At 36.9% G+C, this 22,267-nt stretch overlaps 6 protein-coding genes across 8 annotated transcripts; 2 read left to right on the top strand and 4 right to left on the bottom strand.

Annotated features, from left to right (window-relative positions):
- Nucleotides 1-1,272: 1,272 nt before the first annotated feature.
- On the top strand, nucleotides 1,273-3,329 carry LOC103834078 (CBL-interacting serine/threonine-protein kinase 12). Its single transcript, XM_009110132.3, has one exon. It carries the CDS (start codon nucleotides 1,648-1,650, stop codon nucleotides 3,112-3,114), a length of 1,467 nt encoding a protein of 488 aa, XP_009108380.1. The 5' UTR covers nucleotides 1,273-1,647; the 3' UTR covers nucleotides 3,115-3,329.
- Nucleotides 3,330-3,356: 27 nt separating this feature from the next.
- Nucleotides 3,357-8,269, bottom strand: LOC108869394. Of its 3 annotated transcripts, XM_033277383.1 has the most exons (4): nucleotides 8,058-8,269; nucleotides 7,835-7,972; nucleotides 7,666-7,754; nucleotides 5,663-6,328 (listed from the first exon to the last, which is right to left on the bottom strand). In XM_033277383.1, exons 1-3 carry the CDS (start codon nucleotides 8,250-8,252, stop codon nucleotides 7,674-7,676), a joined length of 414 nt encoding a protein of 137 aa, XP_033133274.1. In that variant the 5' UTR covers nucleotides 8,253-8,269; the 3' UTR covers nucleotides 5,663-6,328; nucleotides 7,666-7,673. The 3 variants fall into 3 exon arrangements, with proteins under 3 accessions (XP_033133272.1, XP_033133274.1, XP_018509241.1); XM_033277381.1 differs by having other exon boundaries at nucleotides 3,357-6,328; nucleotides 7,835-8,130; XM_018653725.2 differs by having other exon boundaries at nucleotides 5,663-7,754.
- LOC103834076 (protein DOG1-like 3) lies at nucleotides 5,663-15,077 on the bottom strand. Its single transcript, XM_033277391.1, has one exon. The coding sequence runs from the start codon at nucleotides 13,310-13,312 to the stop codon at nucleotides 12,449-12,451; it is 864 nt and encodes a 287-aa protein (XP_033133282.1). The 5' UTR covers nucleotides 13,313-15,077; the 3' UTR covers nucleotides 5,663-12,448.
- Nucleotides 6,452-7,240, bottom strand: LOC103834321 (glutathione S-transferase T3-like). The gene has a single exon (XM_033278063.1). The coding sequence runs from the start codon at nucleotides 7,238-7,240 to the stop codon at nucleotides 6,452-6,454; it is 789 nt and encodes a 262-aa protein (XP_033133954.1).
- A 1,683-nt stretch (nucleotides 15,078-16,760) lies between the features above and the next one.
- LOC117127510 lies at nucleotides 16,761-17,165 on the top strand. Its single transcript, XM_033278062.1, has 2 exons — nucleotides 16,761-16,923; nucleotides 16,978-17,165. The coding sequence occupies exons 1-2, from the start codon at nucleotides 16,761-16,763 to the stop codon at nucleotides 17,163-17,165; spliced, it is 351 nt and encodes a 116-aa protein (XP_033133953.1).
- A 2,208-nt stretch (nucleotides 17,166-19,373) lies between these two features.
- Nucleotides 19,374-22,267, bottom strand: LOC103834077 (receptor-like protein 31). The gene is made up of 2 exons (XM_033277399.1): nucleotides 20,460-22,267; nucleotides 19,374-20,211 (listed from the first exon to the last, which is right to left on the bottom strand). The coding sequence occupies exons 1-2, from the start codon at nucleotides 22,210-22,212 to the stop codon at nucleotides 19,601-19,603; spliced, it is 2,364 nt and encodes a 787-aa protein (XP_033133290.1). The 5' UTR covers nucleotides 22,213-22,267; the 3' UTR covers nucleotides 19,374-19,600.

Raw genomic sequence — 22,267 nt, 5'->3', positions numbered from 1 at the left:
GGATCTAGTATATTTTAAAAAAGGTAAACTAAAATCAAAATTAGTGCTTTTGAACGAAAGACGCTTATAAATAGATGAATACCTATCAGCGAAAGTATAAGCTAAGACAATGAAATTTTGTTTGTTGGTTAAAAATTAATACTTTGGTAACAATGACAATGGTACATAGTTGTGTACTTGTAGCAAACAAGTGACAATGACTCATGTTTTTTTATTGAGTACTTGTAGCAAACAAGTGGGTATCAATTGGTGTAGAAGAAGCATGACACATAACATACGCGTAGTTCGTATAAAAACTATAATAATTGTAGTAGCTAACAACAGCAAAAATAACTAAGCAAAGAATTAAGGTAAAAATTTTTTAAAATACGAGTTAGTAAATACTCCCGTGATTATTAACATTGACATCGTTTTACGGTTTTCCTTCACAAGAACGATGCTCTCCAAGAAATTGCTCATGGCTTCTCTTAAAAACAACACATTCATCGAGTTTAATAGTTATCTTTTCTTGTTTTGGAATGACGATCTATTTCACCCTCAGAAGTACAATATCATATATCACTTTGTACATGCAGACTTTCAACCCTGTTCGATTTCCAAACAGATTGAATATTCGAATCTTATTTCCCTTCATATCAAAAAGTTTACTTTTCCCCAAATAATTGAAGTTATATACCAAAACACACATAGACTTGCTTCACAATCGGTTAATGTTTGTTATTAAACCATAACCCATTGTTTCTCAAACGAAAATTGTGATAAACCAAAATTATCTATTAAAGATCCGAAAAGACCCGATATATATCTCATTATAACCCAAATGTTAGTAGTTTAACCCGAGTACAAAATCTCAAATGCTTTCATTGGGTTAAATCAATAACATTTTGGGTTATAATCGGGTTTAAATCGAATTCTAATCTTATCTTAAATGGATATTTTCGGTTTGATCACGATTTATGTTGGGCAACAACATGTTATAGTTAAATTATAAACAATAAACCGATTTTAAACCAAGTTGATGTGTTTTTCAGTGTATAACTTCAATTATATGTGGAAATAAAGCACATTTTTTTTGATCTGGGGGAGAAATAAGATCCTAACTTTCAATCTGTGTGGAAATAAAGCGGAGTCGAAAGTCTATGTATATGTAGATCGTCAACCTTTTTTTAGAATCAAAGTTAACTATTTATCTTTAAACATAATAATTTAAAATGGCAAGTTGAGATTTTCAACTTGTTTTTTTTTTCTCTGAACAGAAACAAATGATATCGTCAGAGAATGATTGGTAATTTATAGTAACGCCTCAAAAATTTAGACAATACAATACTTAAAAATCATTACCATAGTGTATAATCATTAGGACACTCATAAGTGATAGTAAAGCATATACACACCTTCTAGTCTTCTATATATAACGATAGAAACAGAGTAAATGCTATTTCGAGTAAATCTCTAAAAACAGAGGAGAGAGAGAGAGAGAGACCATCTTCGTCTTCTTCAACAACAACATCTCGAAATTCACAAACCATAGAGAACAAACGAGAATCAACAGGTGAGAAAACTCGAAATCAAAGCGAGTCCAACTCGCCCAGATTCTCGATTTCTCCACCTTTCCATCAAAAAAGGTCCAAACTTTCTCCCTCCCCAATGTCGGATCTCAAAAGAGAAACATCCCTCCCGAAGGAGAGAACCAGCCCACCACAAGCCCTAATCCTCGGCCGCTACGAAATGGGAAAGCTTCTCGGCCACGGAACCTTCGCCAAGGTCTACCTCGCGCGCAACGTCAAAACAAACGAGAGCGTGGCCATCAAAGTCATCGACAAGGAGAAAGTCCTCAAAGGCGGCTTGATCGCGCACATCAAACGCGAGATCTCCATCCTCCGCCGCGTCCGCCACCCCAACATCGTCCAGCTCTTCGAGGTCATGGCCACGAAAGCCAAGATCTACTTCGTCATGGAGTACGTCAGAGGAGGCGAGCTCTTCAACAAAGTCGCCAAAGGACGTCTCAAGGAAGACGCCGCTCGCAGATACTTCCAGCAGCTGATCTCCGCCGTCACGTTCTGCCACGCGCGCGGCGTCTACCACCGCGACCTCAAACCGGAGAATCTGCTCTTAGACGAGAAGGGTAACCTTAAAGTCTCTGACTTTGGGCTCAGCGCGGTCTCTGATCAGATTCGGCAAGACGGGCTTTTCCACACGTTCTGTGGGACCCCTGCTTACGTGGCGCCCGAGGTTTTAGCGAGGAGAGGGTACGATGCTGCTAAGGTTGATATCTGGTCTTGTGGTGTTGTGTTGTTTGTTTTGATGGCGGGTTACCTCCCGTTTCATGATAGGAACGTTATGGCTATGTATAAGAAGATTTACAGAGGGGAGTTCAGATGTCCGAGATGGTTCTCGCCGGAGCTCACGAGGTTGATGTCTCGTCTTCTCGAGACCGATCCGGAGAAACGGTTTACTTTCGCTGAGGTTATGGAGAACTCTTGGTTCAAGAAAGGGTTTAAGCATGTTAAGTTCTATGTGGAGGATGATAAGCTTTGCAATGTTGATGACGATGACGATGAGTTGGAGACTGCTTCCGTGGAGTCAGGTCGGTCTTCTGCTGTGTCTGAATCCGAGATTGAGTGTTTGGAGCCTAGAAGGAAGGTTGTGGGGTTGCCTAGACCCGCGAGTTTGAATGCTTTCGATATTATATCGTTTTCGCAAGGTTTTGACTTGTCAGGGTTGTTTGATGATGATGGGGAAGGCTCTAGGTTTGTTTCAGGAGCTCCGGTTTCGAAGATTATATCGAAGTTGGAAGAGATTGCTAAAGTTGTGAGCTTTACCGTGAGGAAGAAGGATTGTAGGGTGAGTCTTGAAGGTTCGAGACAAGGAGTGAAAGGTCCTTTGACTATTGCAGCTGAGATATTTGAGTTGACACCGTCGTTGGTTGTTGTGGAGGTGAAGAAGAAAGGAGGAGATAGAGCAGAGTATGAAGAGTTTTGCAACAACGAGTTGAAACCCATGTTGCAGAATCTGAGAGCTGATGAGGTTGAAGAGCCTGTGGCGGTTTCAGTGGTTGATGATGAAACCGTGAATTCTCCACCGGTGTGTTTCTTGCCTTCTGATACTGAATAGATGATAAAAGGCCTTATGGGAGTTTTGGGTTTTGTTATCTGGTGGAGAGATTGTTAGAGAAATGGGATATGGTGTTATGTTTGTACTAACCTTTTTAGTAGTTTTGTTTCTTGTGTGTGTGGGAGAGTTGTAAACAGTTTCGCCATCGGATCTTTAATTGTATAAAACAATGAAATCAAATAAAGAAACTTGCATAACGCTTTATCAAACCTTTATAAGTTTGTCTTTATCCTTGCTTTATGTTGTTTTATCTGTTTGGGAATTAGCCTCTTGGTTCCCATATCATGGCTTGTAAGATGTTGCTATTAGTCTTGTAATTGTTTGAACTTTTTAATGAAGAACTTGGTGCACAAAAAAAGAAGAAGAAACTTGCTCTCTTCTGGTTGAGGATACTCTTTATGTTATCTGATAATGGGTTTCTCTGTAATCATTTCTTCTGCTTTTGGTTTGTGGTTTGCTTGCTTAAAATGGGAATGAGCCAAAGAAGAGAAGAATGTTCTTGTTCTTTTCTTTTTGGTTTATTCCTTGATGATTTTAATGGCAGAACGTTCAGATAAAGAAACTTTGCGTTAAGAATATATACTATTTGTGGGTAAAGAAATTGACAGAAAACATGTGAAGAAAGTTGGTTTTGTGTTGAAAGCAATTTGTATTGGCTTGGTTATTTCCAGAGAAATAATATATCTATATGATTTGAATTGACAATCAACAGATAATTGACAGGAAAGGGTGTTTTTTCCTTGATGTGGCCAAGCTTATTCAATTGTACATGTGAATGTAAAGCATATTTTGTCTGTGAAGTTGATTTGAATGAGGTTGATTGATAATATGATTAGCTTGCAACTTCGTTTGGATATTTTGTTTGAATATGCTTAATGATGCAAAAAAGAAAGAAAAATGCAATACTATCAACCTTGTTGCGTCCCAATAACAGAACGAAGAAAAAGAGTGAGGAACATAAGAGCATGAGCATTGGTGAACCCCCCATTGGGGTTCACCCAATTTTTTTAATATTTTTTGGTGGGGCCATAAATAGTTATGAACCTGTATTTGTTGTTTTTTGCATTAGTGAACCCGAAGAAGGAGTTCATAGGAATAAAATAATAATATAAATTAAAAAAAAAAGAAAATTTCAAATTATTGAGAATACATAAATAAAATATTAAAATATATTATAAATATTTTAAAACTTTTTATTCAATACATAAGAGTAGATTACATAAATTGAGAAATAGAAGAACATAAAAACATTATTAATCTTCATTACCAAACTTTTGCCATATATTTTTCATTAAATCAGCTTTCAAACGATCATGCTTCTCTTTATCTCGAACTTCTCTGCGAATGCCTAACATATCACCGACATGAATACTTTCTCTCCGTTGCACCCTCGAACTTCTGCTTGACTCTCCTGACTCGAACTCAGATGTATCAATTTGAGCGTATCCGTGTCGTTCGTTCTCTACTATCATATTGTGCAATATGACACAAGTTCTCATAATCTTTCCTATCTTTTCCTTGTCCCATAGTAGAGCTGGGTTTTTAACAATTGCAAACCTCGATTGCAATACTCCAAAAGCCCGTTCGACATCTTTTCTGGTGGATTCTTGACGTTCAGCAAATAGCTCAGCTTTAGGACCTTGAGGAAGTGGGATGGATTGGATAAATGTTGCCCATTTCGGATAAATTCCGTCCGTAAGGTAGTAGGCCATACGATAAGTGTGGTTGTTGACCTTGAACTTAACTTTAGGTGCTCGACCTTGTAAGATGTCATCAAAAACTGGTGACCGATCAAGAACATTGATATCGTTGAGGGTACCTGGTAATCCGAAAAATGCGTGCCATATCCAAAGATCCTGTGATGCCACGGCTTCTAAGACAATTGTCGGCTTTCCTGAACCACGTGTGTACTGACCTTTCCAAGCTGTTGGGCAGTTTTTCCACTCCCAATGCATACAATCGATGCTGCCTATCATCCCTGGAAACCCGCGTACCTCTCCGACATCGAGTAATCGTTGAAGATCTTCAGGTGTAGGGCTTCGTAGATACTCATCTCCAAACAAATAAATTATTGCATTAGTGAAATTTTCTAAACATAAACGTGATGTATTGTCACCAAGTCGGAGATATTCGTCATATGTATCTCCCGATTGACCATATGCCAGCATACGTATAGCAGCCGTACACTTTTGAAGTGCAGATAGCCCGTTCCTTCCGCAAGCATTTCGTCTTTGCTGAAAGTATGGAACTTCATTAGTTATACGTTCGACAATGCGAAGGAACAATGGCTTGTTCATTCGAAAACGCCTCCTAAACATTTCCGGTGGGTATGTAGGATTTTCCGTGAAATAATCGTTCCATAGTTGATTGTGTCCTTGTTCCCGATGTCTTTCGATATAAGCTCTTCTCGTCGGCTTGTTGGGATGAGCATGAATCACTGAGTCGATGAAATTATCAACTACTTGGTCAACCATTTCTTCTAAAGCTTCATCAACTTCATCACTTGATGAGGAAGACATTGGTGTTTTTTTTCCTAACATGACAAAAGTTTTTTTTAGTATTACTCTATCATCTTTTATGTGAATAATCTTACACTTTAGTCTATAAAAGTTGTCATAACATTAGTCTATAAAAGTTGTCATAACATTAAATTTTGTTTTATACATTACTCTATCATTATTACTCTATAATCTATTTTATACATTACTCTATCATTATTACTCTATAATCTTTTCTTTTCATAATCTTATAATTTTTTCATTACTAAGTTGTATATTATACCTTGTTGTGGATCTTTGCGTGTGTCTCCGTTTGTGAATCACCTTGCAGCGAAATGGGAATCACTTGAATGTGTCGGCTTCCTTCAGAACTGGTACTAAATGGGAATCACTTGAATGATCTCGACTTTTTAGCATTTACAAGAGAATGAACTTGCTAGAGAGTAATAAGTGAGAGAAGTGTTATTTCATATAATGATACAATGCAAACATATATAGAGAGTTTGAAACCATATTACATAATCCGTGAATCAAGTTGTGACTGACACAATACATACTAAGACAATCCGTGAATGAAATAAGTGTAGCAAGAAACAAAACACTACACTTTTCCGTGTCCAACTACCCCCAACATTAAAAAAAAAAACTAGGCTTCAACTTTACCGACTGATCAACTCCAACACCTTCACTCCAACCCGTGACCTGCACTCTCTGACCTGCAAAAGAAAATAAAACCCAATCAATAATTCATGTTAAGCATCGAATAAAGTTAAGCTAAGCAACGTAAACATTCCATCCGATCACGCTAAGCAAAGCAACAATACAAGGCACTAACCAACTCAAAGCATTTCACCAATTAGTTTATACTTAAGGGATTTTTCTTGATCAGAAAGAGTCTCCTCATTTTTGCCAATGAGACGATCAAGGATCTTTTGTTTAGAAATGTTATTTTTCAGAGCTAGCATGGTTTCTATTTGATCATAAGCTGCTTCATTCCCGTGTTTCTTGCGCTTGGCTGCTTTGCTCGCCTTTACACCAGGAGGCCTCACCTCTTCATCGTCACCCACCACCTCCGGACATGCTTCCTTCCTCTTCTCCTTTCCACCAACTTTCGACAACGCGTGTGACCTCCATTTCTGATCAAATCTCAGCTCCCTCCAGCAATGTTCAAGTGCGAACTTGACATTAAAGTCATTGAAGAAGATGTCATGTGCAGCTTTCATGACATCATTCTCATTTTGCCCGCTTGTCTGCTCCTTCAAAGCGGCTTCATGGCAACCAACGAACTTGCACACCTGCTCATTCACCCTTCCCCACCTCTGCTTACATTGACTCCATTCTCTAGGAACGGCGCCAATGAGCTGAGGGCTTGAGTTAAAATACTCCTCTATTCTCTTCCAAAACGCCCCTGCCTTCTGCTCATTAGCGACTATGGGATCCTTGCTCGTGTTCAACCAAGCGCTAATGAGCACAAGGTCTTCTTTGACAACCCACTTTCTTCTTTCTACAGGTTTAACTAACCCGGGTGAGTTACCAACTGCCTCCGCAGAGTCCACGTCGTGTGGGGGACTGCTCTGCGAAGCTAAAAGGTTAACAAACCCGGGAGAGTTGTAGGAGAAAGGATCCATTATCTTTTGGGTTTGGTTTGTTGTTTAAATGTTTGTGTGTTTTTAGTTGTGGATTTGCTATGTTTTATAAACTAGTTTTTGCTTTCATTTGAGATAATTAACTAAACCAGAAGAATTAAACAAACTCTACCTACCACAAGTACTTCACAAACGGCAGTGAATACACATCAACTCACTGGAAAATATTAACTACACCTAAGTACAATCTATTGAGAGTTCACAGCAACCAACAACCAACAAAAAATTAATTAAAGATTTTTAAAAGTTGTAGTTAGAGTTCTAGTTGGAGTTGTAGTTATTGTTGTAGTTATCTTTTAAGCTTTCATCACTTTTAGTTAACTTATTAAATAGTTAAACTGGTTATACCAATCAACAATTTGTAACAGCCATTTTCGAACTACATCTAAAGTGGGGTTCAGTCTTACCTTCGGTTTCATTCGAAGCAGACCTTCTCCAACGTAGCAACCTGCACGGTGAGGTCATCTACCTGCTCAGAGAGCATTTTAACCTGATCCTGGACATGTAAACATCAAACAAAAAGTGTTAGTCACGCAAAACATACCACACAAGTATTGAAAATGTGTTGTCACTAACCTCCAGTCTGTCGATCAGTTTACAGAGATTCGACGACCCCAACATCACTTCTTCAGCCTCCACCACCCGCTTAGTCAACCTTTCGATCTCCTCCTGCACACCTATCACCCAAGGCTGACGATAGTGGAATCCATCAGCCTTGGTTACACCATAAACAAATATCAGACACTCTACAATTTGCAAACCCATAAACGATAATCAAAGCGTTTAAAATCAAACTTACCTCGTAGTTCTTGCATGTGAAGAACCGCTTCCCCGGAAGAGTGTCGTAGTCGTCCTTCCGGCGAACCTCATCGATGATTCTCCCACCACATGGACACCTTTTGGGAATTCCGTACTCTGAATCGCTGACGAACCCTAGCATGTTTATGTGATCCTGTTGCCTCTTTGAATGTCTTCTCTCCTCTGCCGGATCCATCTGTGACAGAAATCAAATTATTAACACATAATTAAGGAAGAATATGAGTAACTGAACCCTCAATCGAACTCCCATAACCATTAAAAACCCTAAAAAATAAAATCCCCAAATCGATTTATAATCACCCCATCGCAAATCCCTATCGCACATAAAATCTACGCTACCACACCGTCAATCTACTCAATACTGACCTAAGAGTGTGGAGAAGAGAAAACGTAATCGATTTGATGGAGAAATAACGACGGAATCGCGACGGCGTGGACTATCGCCTCGGAGAGAAAAAACCCTAGCTTTTTTCACTGATGAGAGAAATGAACTGGTTCACGCGTATCCCCTCCTTTCTTCCTCATCGACGCGGAAAGGAGAAGCCACTCACCGCCCGACGCGTGGCTTGAACTCGCCTCTTACGGGTTCAAGCGTAAGGCCCGGTTCGTCGATTAAAACCCTTTTTTCATTTTTTTTTAAATCAATCGGGCCTAAGAACTCGAGCCCACGACCCCCTCATGATTCCTTGATGAGCATGGTCTAAAACTGTAACTTGTGTCGTTCAAAAAAAAAAAGACTGTAACTTGTTTGGGTGGGCCTCACGTGTGGGGGTTTGGAAAGAAACAAGGTTGATAGTATTGCATTTTTAAATCTTCGTTGTCTTTTTTGTTCACGGAAACGAAAGACTATTGCAAAGGGAAAATCTGGTGACCTAATAAGTATTTTCTCTGTTTAAAAAGCACACATATTTAAAAATCTAAATTTTTGATTATTAATATATTATTTTTTATAACTAATTATTCTTCATAATTTGTAACAAATAGAACTTCAATAAACACAATTATATTTTTAAATTTTTTTAATTTACAAATATATATTAAAAATGTGAAAAAATTCTTTATCTAAAGTATAAATCTTTTCAAAACAAAAAGAGTATATCATAACATATCACATGCCCCCAGGCTAACATGCCTCCTTTAAAACCCATCGGAAAATATTCTGTTTATGTAAAGATAACTTTTAAATTGCAAATTTTTTTGTTAATTCTTTACCGCAATTTTTATAAGTCCAATTGTTTTTTGAAAATTACTGGTTAGCTTGTACCGGATGATAATAAAACATAATAATATATCTTAATATATTTAGATGCAACTACTGCACTTCACAAGTTTTTTTAGATGCATCGCAAATATATGACACTAATAAGTGCAATACATAAATTAAACTAATATAACAAAAAATAATATAATATATAACTTTAATATTATAACAAAAAATAATATATTTATGCAAAATATAATTAATATAGGATATATAATTATTATTTTATATAATTTTCTAAGAACTTTCTTCTATTATTTTGATGAATTTTGTTAATTTTAAAATTAATTTGATATAAATTTAATATATATATATATATTAAGGATATGCAATAGCAAAACCAGTAACACACATAGAACCTCGTAAATGTCAGTTTTTTGCTTAAATGAAATTTAAATGGACAATTTTACAGAAAAAGTAAAATGTACAATATGATAAGAAATGTAGAAGATATCATACATTTTATCTACTGAAAAATCAAACCGCGTGATAGTGGATCTGAAGCATCAGTCCAGGCTATCCATCTGATTTTTACTTTGTAATTCGAGCTTGTATGGTAGCTTGGCTGAAGCTAATTTTGGACAAGTTTGATAAATGCAATGAAGAAGAAGACCTATCTAGATGATGAGAATGATTGTCATGCTTTCGCTAAAGGTATTAGAAGTCCGTCTGCTATTGTGGGAACGGGAACACCTAATCTATTTATTTGAAACAAGACCAGTTTGGTATAGGTATAGCTAATGTGGCATTTGTGATTGTCATTGCTAGCTTTTGGTGTGGAAATTCTCTGTCGTTTTGTCATTCTTCTATAGTGTAACATGTTATAAATCAGATCAATAAAATAAAGTGTTAAAAAGAAAAATCAAACCGCGTTACCGTATTAGTCCTTTTGCACTCTCGCTAACCACGTGTTGGGAACAAGTTTTGCAGTTTTTTTTTTTTTTTTTTTTTTTTTAAATTAAAATTAAAATAACGACCCGAAAACGGGAATAATAGTTTTGATTACAAGACCGGCTCGAACAAAATTACCCAAACCCGAAATTTCCTATCTAGTTTCGCTCAACCCATGTCCCCGGCGCGTTCCACTAAATAGAATCCTACATCGCTGAGCATCGATCACTGTTCTCAACCTTCAACAAGGACCGTGAGGAGGAGAGATTCGCCTCGTTTCCTCGGTTGCCGGGGTCTCCTCACGTTGCTTCCGGTGTAGCTAGTTTTCGATGAACTTACTAGTCTTGCAATCTACACTATCAATGAAGCGCAAACGAAAATAGCGGATACGAGACGACTAGAGCTTACCAGAAGATCAATCGCCGAAAAATTCCGCTACAACGCCAAGACCGCATACAACAAAGACAACCACACGATCACCCTTGCATAGTATGGTAAGCAGAAAGACGGGTACGGGAAAGCAACCTCTTCTGAATCAGGGAAAGCTCCAAACCTGCAAGTAGATAGCAAACAGCACTACCAAGAATTCAAGTGAACCCACGGTACTGGGATGTGCTGTAAAGCCGCGAGGAGTCACTGAAGAGAAGGTGGAAACAGTTGACAAACTAGAACCACCAAAGCCCCATCTCACGCCGACTTCGAGAACCGAAGTACAAGTATCAAGCTGCTGATAAAAGGCTGAGCCGGTGACTACGGAACAGCTGAACAAAGAACCAAGAGCTGATAAACACACCGAGAGGACAAGTCGACTCAACCTCGCCGGTGAACCTGAGCTGAAGACGCAGAAAGGAACAAAAGGAAGAGAGGATGCGACAATGCCTCGGTGAAGCCATAGACGACTCCAGCCGACACCGCATCGCTGCATCACTCCACGCACCACCACTGCTAACACCAACACACGCCGGCGTCGACAGCTAAGCACGGCCCCGAGCTAGATTAAGCCTCCAAAGCTTCCAAGGCGAGGACTGAAAGGCTTCGACGCTTCACGACGCCAGGAAGAAACGAAAACCCACAAACCACCGCCGCTTGAGTTACAAACCGGACAGGAGCAGCCACACGACTGCAGACCGGATCTGAAGCCCAAACCGCCCACTCGCCACCACTCGCTACAAACCCTACAAACGGCAAAAGGGGGCCGATTGCAAAATCCTAAAAAGCCGACTCCGCCACCAGAACCCACACCACTCACCGCCTCCGGGCTCCACGACCGAGCAGAACTGCGCCAGAACCGGAGCTCCTTGCGCACGGAGACGAGACCAACGAGACTCCCGACACACAACCGCGAAGAAAACGAAGAGGGAGACAAGACCATGGCGAAGCAAAAGACAAACGAAGAAGGCGGGAGAAGAGAGGCGCCTCCGGCGTTGGCACGCACTCGGACGCGCGGCCGGACGCCGGAGCTTCACTTATAATCGATCGGACTCGAGAGAGAGTTTAGGTAGGAGAGAGAAACTGGTCAAAAGTTTTGCAGTTGCCACGGTATCTTTCTTACTTCATTGCGGAATTGTACATGTCATCTTTTGAACCTTCGAGCCCTCTGATTTGTTTGATTCATAAATATCTCTTCTCCATCTTTTTGCCCCATTTGTATATATATCTAATGTTGATTCTGCTTTTTCTTGTTTACTTTGGATACATAATCTAGAAGAAAAGGAATATTCAAATGTTATTTAAAGATTCAACAACAGCCAGTCATACAAGAAACACGACAGTCAGTCACATAACTTTCCCAAATACCAGTTCCCAATTTTCCACTTGTGTGATTAAGGGATTTACTTGAGTGTACTGTCAAAATTGAATATACTGTCATTATTAGTTTTAGAGTTAAAATACTCCTTTCACCCAAACATGTCGTAGAGATTTACACACAAAAATCACTGTAGGCAAAAAAATCAAGTTTGCTAAGACAACCAAATTAATCTTAACGTTTAATTTGTATGCATAATTTCTTTAATTTGTATTCATAATGGAAGACCAGTAATCTCTTGACGTTTTACTGCTTTTGTTATTCCTTGTATAAGACAAAAGCAAAAGCGTAACTACGTCTCACACACACATAATGACACTTAACATTCTCTCTCTCACACACAAAAGACACTCATCTCTACTTAGGCCAAACTATTACACAAGATTATTTATTGACCTTACAAAACTCACACTCACATATCAATAAGTGTCCGATCTCTTTGACTTTCTGGCTCCGGCTCTCCCTGCTGCTGCATCCCCACGTGCACACAACCATAACGACGCTCTTCTCTAGCTCTTCCCCACTCGTGCAACGACATGTGTAATCTTTTCCCGGAGAGCAAAAACTCCGCCGCTTGAACCGGAGTCAAAACCTCCACAATCCTCCTAAGCGTCTCTACCCTCACCTTATCAGCGTCCGCCATTAAAACCCCCATGCACTCTTCATGCTTATCTAAAGCATCTTCAACCGCCACATCAGCTTCAACCGAGTCCCTCCAGAAAGCCGTGACGGCGATTGGCATATCCGCAACATCCTCCTGGAAATTCGCATATTTCTTGGTTAGCTTATCTTCTTCCCTTATCACCTTTACATGTAAGTCATTGATTTTCTCAAGCTGAGTCGCGGTGAGATCACTCATGGAACTATCACCATCATGGCCATCATCGATGTTTTCATCTATCTGGAGGAGATACCGAGAAAGATGAGCTTCAGCACAGGATCCACATAGAGCGTATATAACTCTAACGAAAGATGAAGGACGACATCCTCCCATCCATAGAAGACCATTCTCTAGAGAAGAGTTCCACGACGGTGCAAAGTAGCTAGAGCAGCTTTTGTCTGTCAGCTCCGATCGTCTTTTGGCATAGCTTTGGAAGTCGTTGACGATTTTACCAACGAGCTCTTCGAGTTTGTGATGATTGTAGGCGTTTGATCTTTGCCTTATGAGTGCTTCTTTGAGATCAACTATGTGTTTCGCTTGTAAACTCATCCACTCATAGTAACATTCTTTTTGAAGTTGCTCAATCCCATAACTCGACGAACTACTACTCGCCATCTCTCTTCGTTGGTTAGTTCGTGAATTTTATCAAACATTACTTTATTGTCTTATATACATTGGATTGGTGCATGTATGTATACCGTACAGTTAAATTATATAGTATATGTGGGTTACGTTAAAAACTGTAATTATAACAACATGCATATACGGCGGGTACGTGGAATCACAATACGATGGGTTTTTCTATGAAATCGTGGTTTAACCTTTTATTAAATTTGATGTTTGATTATTTTCTCTATTCGTTGGTTAGTTCGTGAATACTATTTAACGCTACGCTATATATAGGCTTATTATATGTGCATGTTTGTAAACCTTTTGTTTTATTATATAATATATGCGTTAAGTTTTTTTTTTTTTTTTTTGACGTCAAAAATATATGCGTTAAGTTAAAAACTGTAGTTATAACAACATGCATATACACGGGGTACGTGTCCGTGGAATCACAATACGTTCTTTTGTGAAATTGTGGTTTAATTCTTTTATTTTGGATGTTTTTATTTATTTATTTATTAAATTGGATGTTTTCTCTCTTCAATCACAATTCGATGGGCTTGTTTTGCATTTTAGACAGAAACGGACAAAGGGGCACGGATGATGCAGTACCTAGTACCTGACAAAATAATTTTGGCTTCACGTTAACAAAAGTTTAAGATACGTCGATAAAAATAATAAATAAAGCTTGAGGTACAAAAATATCATCTTTTTTTTCTGACTAACAAATATCATCTCTTTTTTTTCGTCAACAATTATCATCTTAATATTGGTTGACGAGTATGATTTCCTATTTCTTTCTTTTTTTGTAAAATGAGACTTTTAATATATTCATTCAGTTATGGTCATTTCGAATATTATCCACTATTTGGACCAATCATTTAATATATATATAAAGATAAGATTTGTTTTGATACCATGATAAAAATTATACTTTGAAACTAAAATAAATTCACAATGATCATGGAGAAAATAATATATTGATATAAATATATATATATATATATATATATATATATATATATATATACTAAAAACATTTATGTGCTTATGCACGGATATAAATATTTACAAAATAAGTAAATCATAATAATTAGTTATTATTTTCATTTTATTTGTTTATAAATTCTATTTTATTTTATAATATGTCTGATAATAAGTAACAATTTGATGTTTCTTACCTATGCATACAATTTATTTTATATAAATCTTAACCGATTCTCTTACTTATTTTGGTGTATATAATATTGTAATTATTCTTTTACTTGAATTACCACTGTTTTGACTTTTAAATATATAAAATCAAATTATTATTTTTTAATTGAGATTAATTCATAGAAAAATGAACTAAAGTAGTATATATATATATATATATATATATAGATATGTTAGCTAAGTTTAGCTTGGATCAATTTATACTTATAATTTAAAAATTGAATTGGTTATTTAGTTAAATTTAGCTGTGGCATACAAATTTATGATCTAATCAGATGATTGAGAAAAATATAATATATATAATCGGTTTTCTTATTAATATATTTCGATTTAATAAATAGGAATATGATAAAATATTTCAGGTTGTTTTAGTTTGATATTATATTATTTAAGGTAATTTTTAATTTTTATCTTTTAAATAAATATCTTAGTTATTTATTATTACTATTTTTGAAATTATGTTTATATTTTTATATATAATCCCATAATTTAATTTTATGGATATTTTCATATTAATTTTATGTGATTTTACTTTTATTTTAATATAATGTTCTCCTAATTAAATAACATTAAAATAAAAAGGAAAATCTCAATATTTTCTAAAATTGCTAAACTATTCATACATATTTTTGTAAAATTGCAATCTAATAAAATCTTACTAAATATTTATCATTTTACAATTAATATGTAAATAATTAAAAAATATTGTAATTATTATTTAAATAATTATTGTAGGTTAGTATTAATTTAGTTTTCACTTATATACACAATATAAAATTTATATATTTTAGTTATAAATATATAGCGTTATTAAACATTAAATATAGTTAAATAAAGTATCAATTAGTTAAACTATATAAGTATCTGTGAATAGTGAGCTAGAGGGTTTCTTCTCAAGTGCAAGGGGTATTCGTCAGGGGTGTGCTCTTTACCTATACATCTATGTGATCGTAAGTAATGTGCTCTCTATTATGTTGAATAAAGTAGTGGAGTGGAGAGAGATTGGTCTTCACCCAATATGTAGAGAAGTCAAGCTGTCTCACCTCAGCTTTGCAGACGATATTATGGTGTTTACAAATGGCTCTCCGCAGTCTCTAAGAGATACGCTTCAGGTATTTGACGAGTTTGCACGGATGTCAGGTCTCTCCATCAACATAGCAAAGTCGACTTTGTATGAGGGGAGCAGAGGCAGCAACATTATTGCGCAGGAAGCGGCTGCTCCGGGGCTCTTTATATCTTCACTGCCTGCAAAATATTTAGGCAACCGCTTCCTGCGCAATAATGTTGCTGCCTCTGCCCCCCGTATACAAAGTCGATGACTAGGAAGGACTATCAACCCTTGGTGGAAAAGATTAAGCAAAGGTTAGGAAGCTGGACAAGCAAGTACATGTCCTTCGCTGGCTGTTTACAACTCATCAAATCGGTAATTTATAGCACCTCAAATTTTTGGAGCTCAGCGTTTTGCTTACCTAAAGGCTGTCTTGATGAGATTGAAAGTCTTTGTTCTTCCTTTCTCTGGAGTGGCTCACAGGATTGCCATCGGAAGGCAAAGGTAGCTTGGGATGATGTTTGTCTGCCCCGTGAAGAAGGAGGGCTGGGGCTCAGATGTTTAGCAGATATCTCAAAGGTCTTTGCCTTAAAACTCATCTGGAAACTCTTCGTTACCTCGGGCTATCTCTGGGTAGGTTGGGTGCGACAAAATCTTTGGACCAATGGTACATTCTGGGACATCAGGGAGTCGACTAAAGGTTCCTGGGTCTGGAGAAAACTCTTGAGGTTACGATCGCTGGCATCTCAGTTCCTCCGAGTTCGAGTCAATGATGGTGAAAGCACTCTGTTCTGGTCGGATTACTGGCATCCAATGGGGCGTCTGATTGACATAGTTGGGGAAAATGGTCCACAGAGATTGGGAGTGGGGCGGTATGCTACGGTTGCGGCTGCTGCAAATGAAGCTGGCTGGCAGTTTAGAAGGTGTCGTGATCACAGTTTGCAGCAAGTTATAGCGAGTACCAGTACTGTGGTAGCTCCTGTGGCAGGCAGTGGGGAAGATGGGGCTGTATGGAGAGATCGACCTGGAGTGTATAGCAACATGTTCTCCTCGTCAAAAACATGGGAACAGATCAGATTGCATAAGGATAAGCAGAGTTGGAGTAAGGCCATTTGGTGTGCGCAGGGAGTGCCTCGGTTTGCGTTTATCACTTGGCTAGCAGTATGAGATAGGCTATCAACAGGAACGCATATGGCTCAATGGGGAGTGGTGCAAAGTTGCTTGTTCTGTGGTGAGCTAAGCGAGTCCAGAGACCATCTCTTCTTCGCATGCCCGTACACATTCACTGTATGGTTAGCAGTTGTGGGGGATCTCTTGGTAGTTGATGCTGACCCAGATTGGGAGACAACTCTTGGTCAGTTAGTGGAGCTCAGGTATGAGAAGCTGGACTAAATCCTGTTGAGATTAGTGTTTCAGACTGCAATCTATTACATATGGAAGGAGAGAAATGACATGAGGCACATGGGAAAGCCAAAGACAGTAGACCAGATCACCAAACTCATTGAGAAAACAGTCAAACACAGGATTATGTCCACTAGATACTTTGAGAATCCTAAATTGTTGGGACTGCTCCAAAGATGGTTTCGTGGGCGGTAGGATCCTTTGAAGCAGTTTTTGTAGGATAGCTTCATTTTTATGATTCTTTATGTACATAAACCTTAAAATTTTCTCATTTCCTTGATATAAATTTAACATTTCACCAAAAAAGGTTAGTTAAATTATATATACAAAAAAAAATAACAAAACTTCCTAGATTTTATAAGATAATTTAATTTATAAAGTACTATAGAACAAATATTAAATCAATGATAATTAATTATAATTTATATGACTTCTTAAAATGTAGATATAAATACTAGATAAATATATATTTATCTGATAAAAATAAAATATTAACAATTAATTAGTATTTATATTATTTTATAATAGTAAAACAGATTACCGTTGATAGTTTTACGATTGTTACGTGTTATTTCACCAATCATGTGATATATTTTTTAGATACAAAATTGTTTTAACAAAGACATTAACTTAATATTTTATTCTATTTTATAAAATTTGGATTCGGATATACATATCCGAAACTAAAAAAATCAAGATATCCAAATTCGGATTCCGCTTTGACGGTTCCAAGATTTATTAACCAAATCTGGATTCGGATATCCAGATGTTTTGGAGCGCTATCCTATTTAGTTAAAACCTTGGGGGGGGGAGGGGTGGATTCGTTTTTTTGGACCATGGGATTCGCCGGGGAGGTGCCTTTGTAAGTTCGTTCATATGACACTGTTTAGATCTTTTGATCCCCTCACCCCATTTATTTTTTTCTTAATTTTCTAGGTTATATGAATAACTAAGTTTGTGCGTTCAAATATCGGATCGGGTTCGGTATTTCAGATATCTGATAATTCGAACATGGAAAAATTGATACCGATCAGGTAATTTTGAATCTTAGATTAGGATACTTGTCGGATCCGGATATTTTTGATGTTATCCAAATGAGCTGATTTCTTTTTGGTTTCGGTTGGGATTGACTTATTATAATCCAAATGTATATGAAATAACCAATTTTCTCTGAAAAACCCGGTTTGAATACGGTTTTTATATCTAAAATGTCCAAAATATTCAAAATAACCAAAATAACTAAAATTTTTAAAATATAGAAAATAATATAAATATACAAAGTATCCAAATAAACTAGCTAATATATTCAAATTTATAATTATAGTTTTAACATTTGAATTATTATAAGTATTAGCATAACTAATATTTGTAGATATATTTATACTTCGGATATATTTGAATATCCTTAATTTTTGGGTTTGGTTCAAGTTCAGATATATATGTCAGATCGGGTTTGGTTCGATACCTTAAAATTTGGATCAGATTCGGTTCAGAACTTTGTATGCGGATAATTTGTCCATGCGTGTGAATAACCATTATTGCCTTTTCCAAACCCTCTACCGAATTTTTTATATTGTGCTTCTAACTTTTTAAATAGTCAAAATAACCCAATAAAATGACTAAATCCCACTGTTATATATGACATGTGAGAAGATGGGTTCGATCCGAAAATGGCACTAAGTGGCTGCCATTTGCTGAGAGAGACCAGTTGAAACTTGAAACCACATAAGACGGATTGGGACGTTCCTCATTGCTTCCCAGCCAAGCCATAAGAAAACTTATTACTTCTTTTAATAGTCATTGAGAAAAATAAAAAGAGAGATAAAGGTTTGAATGTAAGAACCAATATTGCATTCCCATTCAACCTAAAATCCAAAATTTCGTTTTGAGTAAAATAAGAATTGCATATGAGAAAATTCGGTAATTGTCTTTGTTTTGCCAAATTTAATTTGTTCTAGTTGATTCTTACTCCACCTTTATAGCTCTAGTTTTGGATGAGCTTCACGAATTATGTTTTTTTTTGGACAACACTTCACGAATTATGTCTAGTAATAGAAAAGGGATACTTTTGTCTCCAAGAGTGACGTGTGTGAGAAGTAAGCGTGCTAGAGACTTTTATCCTATGTGATTCTTTTTCCATCCTATGTGATTTTTTTTTTCTGACGCTATTGTATTAAAATTTCTGAAGAAGAGTACAGAGACCTCCAAAAAAAAAACACACACTTCAAAACAGAGGATTGGGAGGAGAAGTAGTAAAGTGAAAGTTCAAGTACAAGTAGAGAGCACGAAAACCACACAGAAATAAAAAAAAAAGATGAAAAATTTACATCTGACTTAAAAAGTTTTGGTAAGGAAGACTCAAAACGACGTGATTTATTTGTTTCCATGACAAAGACAAATTACTGAGAAATAAAAAATAGCATTACAGATAACCACACACACACCAGTTTTGAATGCATTTTAAGTTTAAGATCAATACTACCAAAAGACATTTATTACAAAATTATATATTGAAAAGTACGTTGGGAGAACTCACACACACATACATATGTTTCACAAGCACTTAAAGAGAGATTGAGTCCTAGGGGGCACTTCTAGTGACTATCTTGGAATTGCTTTCGGCAGAACTTTTACATGAACCAGTTGTATATGCCTTGAGAGAAGATATGTCCTATCACCAATCCGCAGAAAACACCAGGTCCATAAGCTATCGCTGCTGCTATCCAACTAATCACTTGTTCTTCTGGCTCAGATAAATCCTCAGATTCTTGTGGTGTAGGATTAGGGAAATGAGTTTTTCCACATATATCTTCGAGTCCGTAGAGCTTGGGGTTGTCCATGAATGAAGAACAATTTTGTCTTTGAAACTGTGTGCTTTGTGGTATTGGACCTTCGAGATTATTATGGGAGAAGTTCATGATTGACAAAAAAGAGAGTCTGACAAGATTTCGAGGAATTTGACCTGACAGCTGATTCCGAGATAGGTCTAATTCCTCAAGATTTGTCAGATTTGCCAATGATTGAGGAATATGGTTTGAGAATCTGTTACTTGACAAGTTGAGAAGACGCAATCCCTTCAATAATCCAATGGATTTTGGGATCTTTCCTGAAAAGTTGTTTCCTGAAAAGTCGATAGCTCCAAAGTCTGTCCGGATCAGCTCAAATAACGTATCGACTCCTTTATTTACTATTTCCATGGAATAACGGAAGGGATCATCAAAGAGGTCAGGGCCGTCTAACAGCACGCGCAAGTGGAGCGGTCGAACAGGGTCCCAAAATATAAAAATAAAAAATTTAAGAATTTTTCAAAATATATAGATAAATTATGGTTAGAAACTTTAAAATTTTAAATATAATGCTAAATTTAGAACTTATAATTAAAAAAAATCAGACAAAGTTATTAAATTTTAAAATTACTTGATAAAATGTACGATTAAATTTTTTTTTGAACAGGGCCTAAAATTAATTTGAGACGGCCCTGAAAGAGGTCATATCCCATGTACATGCTATGGCCTTGAAATTCTTCGGCTAACATGATCATTTCAAGCCAGTTGGAAAAGTAGAATGGTGGCAGAGTTCCATTGAAGTGATTATGTGATATATCGATGACTCTTAAACTTTGAAAAGCAGTGGACACATGAGGATGATACAAAGGCCCGTAGAATTCATTTGACCGTAGGATCAAGACATTTAATGACGAAAGAGAAAATGGAAACTTGTCCTTGATCTTGTTGTTTTGCACATTTAAAAACACCAACATAGTACAGTCGACCAATGATTCTGGAAGTTTTCCCTCCAACTGGTTGTAGCTGATGTCAAGCGACGCTAAGTTGGTAGCATTGACAAATATATTCGAAGGAAGAATTCCACTGAAATTGTTCTTCTTTAGATTCAGTGATGTGAGACCAGCAACGGTATTCCTAAAACATTGAGGGATGGAACGGCTGAAGCTATTGTTGGACAAATCTAATAGCGTTGACGGTCTAAGCTTGCATATCCAATGGGGTAATGGTCCTCGAAAAACATTCGAACTAAGATCCAATGTCACGGAATGTGATAAATCAGAAACTTCCAATGATTTTTCAAAACGGTTGAAGGAGTTGTGAGAAAGTATCAACGTCGGCACATGCCATAACCAACCTGATATTTTTCCTTCCAACTTATTGTAAGAAAGATCAAGAGTCCCGAGAGTTAATGAATTTAATCTGGGAATTGACCCAATAAAATTGTTGTGGCTAAGATTGAGAAGGATGAGGTTGACTAACTTTGATATAAATATAGGGATTGGCTCAATGAAATTGTTGTGGCTTAGATCTAGAGAATCAAGGTTGACCAGCTTAGATAAAGATCTGGGGATTGGTCCAATGAGATTGTTGTCACTAAGATCTAACCTATATATATAAGGAAAATTTGATATGGATTTGGGGATTGGTCCAGTGAAATTGTTGTGATCAAGGTATAGAATCTGAAGCTTAGATGACGAAGATATATTCTTAAATTCTACAGGTCCATTGAAATTGTTTCCCCACAAATCAACCCTTGTTAACGAAGGAATCATGAACAAGGATGTAGGAAAAGGCCCAAAAAATGAGTTTCCACCCACACTGAAATACTCTAAGCTGCGGAATCTATTTATGTCAGGCGAAAGCTTAGATTTAAAAAGATTAGAGCTAATGTCTAACGAGGACAAACTGGTGGTTAAATTTAGTAGTACAAGAGGGAATTCACCTTTGAATTGATTATTTGAGAGGTCTAAAAGGGAGAGTTTTGTAAAGTTGGCAAATGAAGCAGGAATATATCCCTTGAAGTTGTTAGAGTCAAGATATAGAAATTCTAGTTGAGTTAGGTTTCCTATTGAAGAGGGAATCTCTCCATAGAGAGAGCAAGCTATAAGAGTTAGGTTACGAAGATGTTGGAGTTTGAAAAGACTACTGTTTGGTTTCAAAGAGTTGTTGAGAGGGATGTCATAAAGGTAAAGTGAAATCACTTTGCCAGATTTAGCATCACATGTGACTCCCTCCCAAACACAGCAATCACGATAGTTATTCCATGAACTTAAATATGGACCTGAGCTGGATTCATTTACCGGAAACTCGTGTTTGAACTCAAGAAGGGCATCTCTCTGGTCATGACAGCAATAGTGGTGAATAGGAGAAGCAAGAGTGTGTAAAACGAGGAAAACCAAGAAGAAGAAATATAAGGTAACAACACTAGAAAACCAATAAGAGTGACTTGACATCATCTTTACCCTCTCTTTTTTTTTCTTGTGTTTGTGATGGGGTTTGTACGATTGTAGC

This window comes from Brassica rapa, chromosome A08, assembly GCF_000309985.2.
Source record: "Brassica rapa cultivar Chiifu-401-42 chromosome A08, CAAS_Brap_v3.01, whole genome shotgun sequence".
Classification (NCBI taxonomy): domain Eukaryota; kingdom Viridiplantae; phylum Streptophyta; class Magnoliopsida; order Brassicales; family Brassicaceae; genus Brassica; species Brassica rapa.
The sequence above is the reverse complement of the archived record's forward strand: the minus strand, read 5'-3'. Positions and strand labels throughout refer to the sequence as shown.

Excerpts from the sequence above, each read along its gene's own strand:
- LOC103834321 (XM_033278063.1), bottom strand. The coding sequence starts at position 7,240 with ATGGATCCTTTCTCCTACAACTCTCCCGGGTTTGTTAACCTTTTAGCT.
- LOC103834076 (XM_033277391.1), bottom strand. The coding sequence starts at position 13,312 with ATGGCGAGTAGTAGTTCGTCGAGTTATGGGATTGAGCAACTTCAAAAA.
- LOC117127510 (XM_033278062.1), top strand. The coding sequence starts at position 16,761 with ATGGCTCAATGGGGAGTGGTGCAAAGTTGCTTGTTCTGTGGTGAGCTA. Across the intron at positions 16,924-16,977 it reads AGATTGGGAGACAACTCTTG|TGTTTCAGACTGCAATCTAT; the intron begins GTCAGTTAGTGG and ends TGTTGAGATTAG.
- LOC103834078 (XM_009110132.3), top strand. The coding sequence starts at position 1,648 with ATGTCGGATCTCAAAAGAGAAACATCCCTCCCGAAGGAGAGAACCAGC.
- LOC108869394 (XM_033277381.1), bottom strand. The coding sequence starts at position 5,654 with ATGTTAGGAAAAAAAACACCAATGTCTTCCTCATCAAGTGATGAAGTT.
- LOC103834077 (XM_033277399.1), bottom strand. The coding sequence starts at position 22,212 with ATGATGTCAAGTCACTCTTATTGGTTTTCTAGTGTTGTTACCTTATAT. Across the intron at positions 20,212-20,459 it reads TAGCATGTACATGGGATATG|TGTTAGACGGCCCTGACCTC; the intron begins ACCTCTTTCAGG and ends ACTTGCGCGTGC.